This window comes from Diachasma alloeum, unplaced genomic scaffold (assembly GCF_001412515.2).
Source record: "Diachasma alloeum isolate Michigan unplaced genomic scaffold, Dall2.0 Dall_scaffold_00217, whole genome shotgun sequence".
Taxonomy (NCBI): domain Eukaryota; kingdom Metazoa; phylum Arthropoda; class Insecta; order Hymenoptera; family Braconidae; genus Diachasma; species Diachasma alloeum.
This window is the reverse complement of record NW_021680382.1, coordinates 134,190-143,281: the sequence shown is the minus strand read 5'-3', so window position 1 is coordinate 143,281 and position 9,092 is coordinate 134,190. Positions and strand designations below refer to the sequence as shown.

Sequence of the window (9,092 nt, the reverse complement as noted above, 5' to 3'; positions counted from 1 at the left end):
GGGGGGGGGCATGGAGGGGGAGAGGGGGGAGACAAATGCAATTTGTAGTATTACCTTTATCGGTCAGTAATACGCTAATGCTTGCGTTAGTGTCGTAATCGTGTGGTTTAGTGAGAGTACGTCAAACCTCGGGTATCACTGGCCTGACGTGTTATCGATGAGAGTTAGGTGGGAGGGGGAGGGGCGGGGGGGTCTGTTGTGTCTTTATTTCCCCCTCACAGTTGGCTGTGTAAACAAAACAGTGTGGATTCATCCACGTGGGTAATTTTCGCGCGTTTTATTTTTTCACGCTGAGTGCATTCATCTACACGGAGAGAAATGTTCAGTAAAAATTACGGAACTCTCACTTCAGTCACCGATTACGGAATGGACTCGGAAAATTTAAGGATGTTCTACACCCTTTCTGCCAAAATTCACGTTTTTTTTATTTTTCTGGCCAACTTGTGATGGAATTGACGTGAAAAAATATAACGTTTTTGCGTTTTGTCATTATTTAATGACTGACGAAATTTTAAGGTGGTGGGAACATTTTCCTGCGTTTTCTCTAAACTTTTAAAAAGAATCACAGAACTGTAGAAAAAACGCATGAAAATTATCGCACCACTACGCAACTTCGTGAGCCATTAAAGAATGATAAACCACAAAATCTTTATATTTTTTTACGTCACTCCCATCGATAATTTGCCAGAAAAATGAAAACAATGTCAATTTTGGCTAAAAGGGTGTCGAACATCCTTAAGTGACGGTATCGTAATTTTTCACATGAGATTCAGATAAAAATTACGGAACGCTCCGGAACGTGACAGTTCCGTAAAATTTGGTATAACCACATTTCGCTCCGGAATTACGGAAAAGATACGTAATTTTTATTGAATATTTCTGTTCGTGTACTTGATGTTTGTACCGTTTTGCTCGGGGGACTGGTGTGGGCGCGCTGGTGTTCGCATGCGGAAATCTTGTATGAGAATTTTTTAGGGGTTTCTCGCTCGTCGGTCGTGTGGTGGGTTTGCATAATCGTCAGGTTCCGCGGTGGGTTGGTAAATTCGGGGGGTGGCATGGTCAGGGTCGCGCGAGGGGAGGGGCTGGGGAGGGGAGGATTTTTTGAGAGGAAAAATTGAAATTTCGGCTGGAGATTTGAGAGGAAGTCCTGAAATTTCAGGGTTCAGTGAGAGTTCTAGGGAATTTAGAATTTTTGAACAGCGGGGAGATGAGAATTTCTTAGAAATTCTCAGCTGTTTGGATTTTTAATGAGGTGATGAATATTCAGCGCTGAATTACGATGAATTTTCGGTTTATTGAAGATTCAAGAATATATTTAACAGATTTTTGACATTTGTAGTTGGTAAGGGATTTTCAGGAGTGACGCTGAATGTAATTTAAGGAAGAGAAATCATGAAATTTCAGGTTCTAGTGGAACTTCTAGAAAATTTCAAATTTTTGAACAGCATTGAGGTGAGAATTTGTTAGTCTGCTTGCATTTTCAGTGGAGTAATGAATATTTAGCGCCGAATTACGATGAATTTTTGGTTTATTGAAAATTTAGAAATCCATTTAGCAGTTTTTTACAAATTCTACTCATTAAGAGATTTTTGGAGTGATAATGAATGCAATTTGAGGGAGAAAAATCATGAAATTTCAGTGAAAGTTCGATGAAATTCTAAATTTTTGAAGTACAAGGAGACGAAGATTTTCCAATTTACTTGAATTTTTAATCGAAATATGAATATTTAGTTGCAAATTAGGAATTCTTTTAATTTCTACTAATTTTCATGGAATTGTGAATTTTTAGCAACAAGATTCCCCGAAATTTCAGTAGAAAGAGTTCAAGTCTGAAATTTCACTCTAAAAATTTCCAAATGTTACCGGGATTTCAATCCAAAAATTTTTAACAACGTACTAGAATTTCTCAGAAAAATGACACTATATTCGATTTCGAGTTAATAATCATGAAATTGTTCATTCCTGAAATTTCAATTTTTTTATAAGCAGAAAAACGAGAATTTCTTAAATTGCTGTAATCAATTGAAAATTCCAGAATACATTTACCTGAATTTTCCTAATTTTTATCAATTTTCAATGGACATTAGAATTGAAATCGACAGTCTCCAGTGATTTTTCTATAAAATTCAGAATTTTTAACGACGAAATTTCTCCAAAATTCAGTATAAACGACAATGTCATGAAAATTTCCAAAAAGTTTTCCCAGAATTTTCGTCAAAACGTTAAATTTCGTTTTTTTTTTAATTTCTACTCATTTTCGGGGAATAATTGAACTCAAATTCAGAGATCTCTCATCAGAGATCTCTCATTTTTATAAGCAGAAGAACTAGAATTCCTTGAATTGTTAATATCAAGGGAAAATTATAGAATATATTTACCTAAATTTTACTAATTTTTATCAATTTTCAGAGAATATTTGGAATTAAAATCGTTTCTATCGATTTCTCCATAAAATTGTGAATTTTTAACGACGAAATTTCTTCAAATTTCACTGCAAACAACAATGTGATGAAAATTTCCAAAAAGTTTTTCCAGAACTTCCCTCCGAAATTGTCAAATAGTGTAGGCCTAGGTCAATGGGCGCATGCCGATATTAAATTTCGGTTCATTCATTTATTAGAATTCATGGGATGCGTCACATTGTCTGGCACGCTTCATAAATCCTCAGGTATAGGAAAACGATTACGATGGGGATAGGTCAGTGAGTTCGAAGTGATTTATAAATAAAACAGTAGTAGCTGTTGGATTATCTCGAATAAAAATAAACCAGTTTAGGTTGAGTCAATGAGACAGGTCATTTTTTATTTCTATGGTTTATCGCATTAATCCAACTCCTCTAATCGGGTTTATCGCCTCTTATTCTAATTCATCACTTTTTTACACTCATTTCTTTTTAATTCTTGGCATCGAGATGATCGATAGGCCTCAGGCAGATATCGAACATTGACGCCGAATGAAAACCGTAGTATACTATGATCGAACACGGCAGCTATTAATGAGGGGATTTTATCGGCATTTGTAATCTGTCAGTAGTTCGTTTGTTCATTCATAATTTCGCAATTCATTTCTCTGGAAAATTAACATTCTGTGGCATTTAGGAAGATGAATAAAATTGTGGTTTTGAGAATACAATAAAAATTCAAAACTCACTTTTCAAAATTTTTGACTGAAATTTCCGAATTTTAAGGAATTTTTTCACTGAAAATTCACCATTTGGTACAAAATATTCACATTTTGATCGAAAATTCTACTAAATTTTCATCTCCCTGCTGCTAGAAAATTCGAAATGTCATTGAATTCTCAGAGAAATTTGAAATTTTACAATTTTTTAATACTAATCTCTCCATGATGTTGAAATTTCTCGGGGGATTTCATCGCCATTTTTTCATAAATTAAGGTTCAGTGACATTTACAAAAATGAGAAGAATAATTAAATTGGAAAGGTAATGTTAAACTTTTTGGCTGAAATTTATGAAGCTAAAACTAGCGGAATGTTTTTCAAGTACCAAAAAATTTCTACATGATTAAAAAAATTTTGGTTCTCCCTACATTCGTCTAAATCGATCAATCGCTAGTCTCAGTTTCATCTGAAATTTTCGGTACATTCTTTGGAAATTTTCATCAAGTGACAGTCCCACTGAAATTTCAGTGAGGAAAAATCAATGGCAACTGAAAATTTAATTTCAAATCAGGAAAATTCAGATAAATATACTCTTGAAATTTCAAACAATTGATTCAAACATTTAGTCAATGGCAAATAAAAATTGATTAAAACATTGATTTCAATGGCATTGAATTCTCGATGAAATTCGAAATTTTCCAATTTTTCAAGCGCTAAACCGAATTCAATCCATCCGTTCAAGTTTTCCGTACAATTTCTTCCAAAACTGTTCTTGAAATTTCAATTTTTATCTGGCAGTTTATCCCCACGTGCGCCTCACACGCGACGTTCTCCTGAAACCGTCATACTCCGTGAGTATCTTCTATTTTTCTTTCATTAGAATGAGCAGCGACCACGTGGACTCCGGCTTTTGTCACACCGTGTGGTCGAGACCTAATTTTCATCGCCGACTAAACCGACTCATGTCTGACACACGTCTCGCGAGCCTCCACAGCCTGGTACATTGAAACTGATTGTTCCCCAGAGCATTACCCCATTACTAAACACCTCACCTCCGAAAAATTGAGACTCAAGCTCTGAATCTGAGCCCACCTTAATCGAATAAAAAATGTATTCAAAGTAGTAAAAACATGAGAGGAATTTTAAAAATTAACATCTGAAGTAAACTCAAAATCGAAGTTAATATGAATTAAAACATTCTGGTTGAGCCTGTGCTTAATTGACAGTCTAGTACTATTGATAATAATTGATTGAGAAGTGGCAAAATAACACACTCTTATAAAAAAATTAATTTATTCGAGATTAGGGAGAAGACTAAAATGTAGAATTTTTTTTTTTAAAAAGCAGAAAAAAATTATAAAAATTCTATCGAAATTTTGTAACGAATAATTTATGTTTCTGAGTCTCCCGAACGTTACAGGGATGCTCTAGTCAAGCGAGAGATTATTGTCTTCTGAGAACAGTTATCAGAGAATTTGACGGATTAATTTCTCCCGCTCGTCAAAGTTAGAATTCGTATGAGAAATTATGATGAATAATTTCTTTTCGAGTCTTTAAATTTACTCATCCTCGTTACAGTCAACGACTCACTTGGAGTTTGAATATTCTACTTTAAAGTAGTAAAAACATAACTTAAATTTTGAAGATTAAAATCTGAAATAAATTAAACTAAACAGAAGTTACAATTCTCAATCGGCAGTCGAGGATTATTACTAACAATTAATTTAGAAGTAGAAAAAAAAAGACTCATGACAAACGAATTTCTCGAGTTGAGTAAGACTACTAAAATGTAGAAAAATTCTCGAATAATAACAAAAAATAATAAAAATGCTATCAAAAACAGAGAAATGAGGAATATTTCCGAATTTAAGGGAAATACCGAAATTTTCGTAATCACATTTATTGTAGCTCTCAATCAGCTCTACAAAAAAGCTCATAACAAAAATTTCGCCATCTCCCTCAGATTCCGAGATATTCATTAAAAACTAACGAAGCTGAAACTATCGAAAGATTCGACAGCAGAAGATTTCTCGGGCAAATCTAGGCGTGCACAAATATTTTTAATTAACGTACAAACTCTCTCGCCCTTAAACAACATTTCCACATCCCAGCAAACAGTAGGGGAGGGTGGGATAAAATGGACACTTTAGACTTTTGTTTTAATTACTCATAGCTCAGAGACAAATTTATCAATTGAGCTCAGTTTAGGGTCACCCCAAAGGGAAAGAATTGTTCTTTGCGATGTTCTTGCAAGATTTCAACCCGTCATTAACATTTTCAAAAAAGTCTATCGGATTATGTGTAGGAATACTCAATAAAAACACATTAGTTTTATTCTTCAAAGTAAAACTCTTTAATGATCGCACGCAGAAGGTATATCTTTCTCCAACGAAGTCTCTAGGACGACTAACTAAAAGTCATGAGAGTTTTCACTCTCTGGACCCATTTGACAAAAGGCCCTTGTTTCAATTTTCTTCAGCCTCTCCTTTGTGACTCACCATGAGGACTGTTTTTCTTCACGTCTCTATTTTCTAAGAAAAGCCATAAATGTCACCCTGAGTGTTTGGGTGGAAAAGAGAAAATGTTTAACTAAACTAAGAAATTAATTTTTGTATTCAGGCATGAATTCCAACAAAGTCAAAAGTGTCCATTTTACCCCAACCTCCCCTACGTCGACAATTTGTCGACAAATTGCCGTTGTCCCGTTAAATTTTAGACGCCACTGGCAAAAATTGTTTTCTGGAATGATTATTTGACCCTCCTCCACCCAAATATCCCCACCTAAATTATCCGCTGACGACTATTCTGCCAGTTTCAGCTCCACAATGACATTCCCCCCCTAATTTCCAATTCTCCCAACAAATCATCAACGAGGACTCATTTACCCGGCATTTTAAATGCACCTCCCCGTTACTCATCGACTCACGTGGAGTTAATGCTACTTTAATGAGCGTCTCAACGCTTCCAAAAGGAAGATAAACGAATTGTTGTTGTCGTGGTAACCATGGTGATAAGTGTCCGCTCGATGGTTGGTCAACGGCTAGCACAGGCCCCCCGAGCCCCCTCCCCGGGCCATGATTTCCCCACGACGTTGGATTTCCTCCACAACTGGCCAAGTTAAGAAACCAGCGCTGGCTCAGCCCGTTCCCCCCGCATTCTCGCCGCCATAAAACGTGGATGTACATGTGATATTCGTGAAACGGCACACAACTTCGACCGCCGCCTCTCTCTCTCACCCACCTCCCCGCCCACCCCCTAGGCCAAGGAAACGCGGGATCGCTTCGAATTCGAACAACCGAACACGAGGTTACCACGCGTCAAATCTGACATTCCACCGGGCGCAATGCGCACTATCCTATGACTCCCCAAAACACTTGATCCTGAATGAGACCATTCACTCGCAACTAAAGCCTCAAATCCATTCCTGCACTTTCGTTTACTCCTGCGGACACTCGGGGACTCGGAAAATACTCGAGCGACCGGGGGACGTGTCACGAAATGATTTCAAAATAGTGGAGACGATGGATCAGCGACGGAATGGGCTCGAAAATACCGGGGAAAGGGAAAAATGGAAACACTGTTTCACAGGAGGAGTCACTCGAAGGAGCACTGGAACGAAATAGCCCGGAGGTACACTTGCGCGAGAGCTGTTCTCTGGTCACGAGGAGAACGCAGAGTTCACGCGTGAGGATAACCTCGGTTGTGAGTAAAAAAATTCGCTCGTACTGACGGGAGAATTGGCTAGACCCATGGGATAAATAAATTTGTTTTAAAAAATTTTTTTCCACTGAACTCACCTGACCAACGTCGCACCACATTATTATTTAGCTGGCACTGATGACAGCATCTTGGATCGTTCGTTAACCATACACTGATATTGTTGATTAATCTTGTATGATTGAACTCAAATAACTGACAGTGTCGAGCGAATTGGAACTCCTCACTGGCCGTCAGACGGCGATTTTTCTTTAGCTTTATTCAGATAAATAACAGAATGAAATAGTCACGGTTTCACGGTTACCGCTAAAGCCGCCCACACTGATATTGTCGGGTAACCACTGCGGCACACGATTCACTGGATTGTTGAAAAAAAAAAAATACACAAGTTTCACGGACAAGCGTAGTTGCTGCTGGCTGGCCATGCAAAGCATTACTGAATACTCTGACAACAGACTACGGCGAGTGCCGCCGCTCGGTTTTCCCCCGAGTATTGTCGGCTCTTTCCGCCGACAATCGGCCCACCTGCACTCCGGCACAACGCCACGGGATCTCAGGAGTGTAGCGTGAGGTGGGTGTCGCCCCCCCCCAGTGGTAGGGACATTCGGGGGAAATACAACGGCGAGAGGAGACTGAAATTGAAACCGAGAAATTTCGGACTCGGTCTGTCGCACCGCGACAAGAAATTCATGACTTTTCTTCCCGTTTTTAGGAAATCGTTTTGAATTAATTCAGCGCGGCGAATGAAAAATAATATTTTTTTCTTGTTGAGACGTTGGAGGGGGGAAAAAAATACAACAGCGAAAAACATTGAAGTGGAAACAGAAATTTCAGACTCAGTTTTCTGTCGTACGGGGACAGAAAATTCCTGACGTGTCTTTCCCCGTTTTATGAAATGTTTTGGAATTAAATCAGCGTGGCGAATAAAATTTTTTTTTTCTTATTGGAGGGAATAAAAAAAATTGTGAGAAAGCACTGAATTTTGGACCGAGAAATTTCAGACGCGGTTCCGTCGCACCGCGACAAGAAATTCATGACTTTTTTCCCGTTTTTAGAAAATGGTTTTGGATTAATTTAGAGCTACGATTGAAAAATAATTTTTTTTATGGAGATATTGGAAGGGGTGAAAAAAAATACAACAGCAAAAAACATTGAAATGGAGACAGAGAAATTTCTGACTCAGTTTTCGGTCCCCCGGAGACAGGAAATTCCTGACGTGTTGCTTTTATGAAATGTTTTGGAATGAATTCAGCGCGGCGAATGGAAAATAATTTTTTTTTTTATTGAGATATTGGAGGGAATGAAGAAAAATACAACAGCAAGAAAACATTGAAATGGAGACAGAGATTTCAGATTCAGTTTTCGGTCGCCCGGAGACAGGAAATTCCTGACGTGTTGTTTTTATGAAATGTTTTGGAATTAATTCAGCGCGGCAAATGAAAAATATTTTTTTTTATTGAGACATTGGAAGGGGTAAACAATATAACAGCAGCAAAACGCTGAAATTGAGACCAAGGAATTTCATACTCAGTTCCCTGTCGCCTGGAGACAAGAAATTCCTGACGTATTTTTTCCGTTTGTATGAAATCATTCCGAATGACTAAATGTTTTTCCTCATTGAGACATTGGAGGGAGTGAAAAAAAATATAGCAGCAGCAAAACGCTGAAATTGAGACCGAGAAATTTCTCTCAGTTCACTGTCGCCCGGGACAAGAAATTCCTGACGGATTTTTCCTGTTTTTTATTAAATGTTTTTGAATGAACTCAGCGCGGCGAATAAAAAATAATTTTTTTTTTTATTGAGACATTGGAGGGAATAAAAAAAATATAACAGCAGGAACCGCTGAAATTGGAGACATGAAATTCCCGACGTAATTTTCCCTTCTTTTACGAACTGTTTTCAAAGAAATCGGCAGCGAATGAAAAATAAGTTTTTTCTTATTGAGACACTAGAGAGAGTGAAAAAAAATACAACAACAAGAAAACCCTGAAATCAAGACCTAGGAATTCCGGCCTCAGTTCTCTGTCGCCCGGAGACAAGAAATTCCTGGCGTATTTTTCCCGTTTTCATGAAATGTTTTCGAACGAATCATCACGGCGGATGAAAAATAAAAATTTTTCCTCATTGAGCCACTGGAGGGAGTCAAGAGTGGAATACAGGTGCAATCGTATGAATTGATCATGGGCGAGAGTGAGTGGATTGTTTCACGGAAGAAACTGACATTCTTCAAACAAACTCTCAGGTGGTGGAGGG

The 9,092-nt window shown here is 37.8% G+C and overlaps 1 protein-coding gene across 1 annotated transcript in view; it reads right to left on the bottom strand.

The window, feature by feature from the left end:
• LOC107037336 overlaps nt 1–7,018 on the bottom strand; it is a 45,240-nt gene extending 38,222 nt beyond the window's left edge. The window contains exon 1 of the mRNA XM_015255847.1: nt 6,919–7,018. Within this exon, the coding sequence (XP_015111333.1) occupies nt 6,919–6,939 (21 nt within the window). The 5' untranslated portion in view covers nt 6,940–7,018. The remainder of the gene's footprint in view (nt 1–6,918) is intronic.
• Between the last annotated feature and the right edge of the window lie 2,074 nt (nt 7,019–9,092).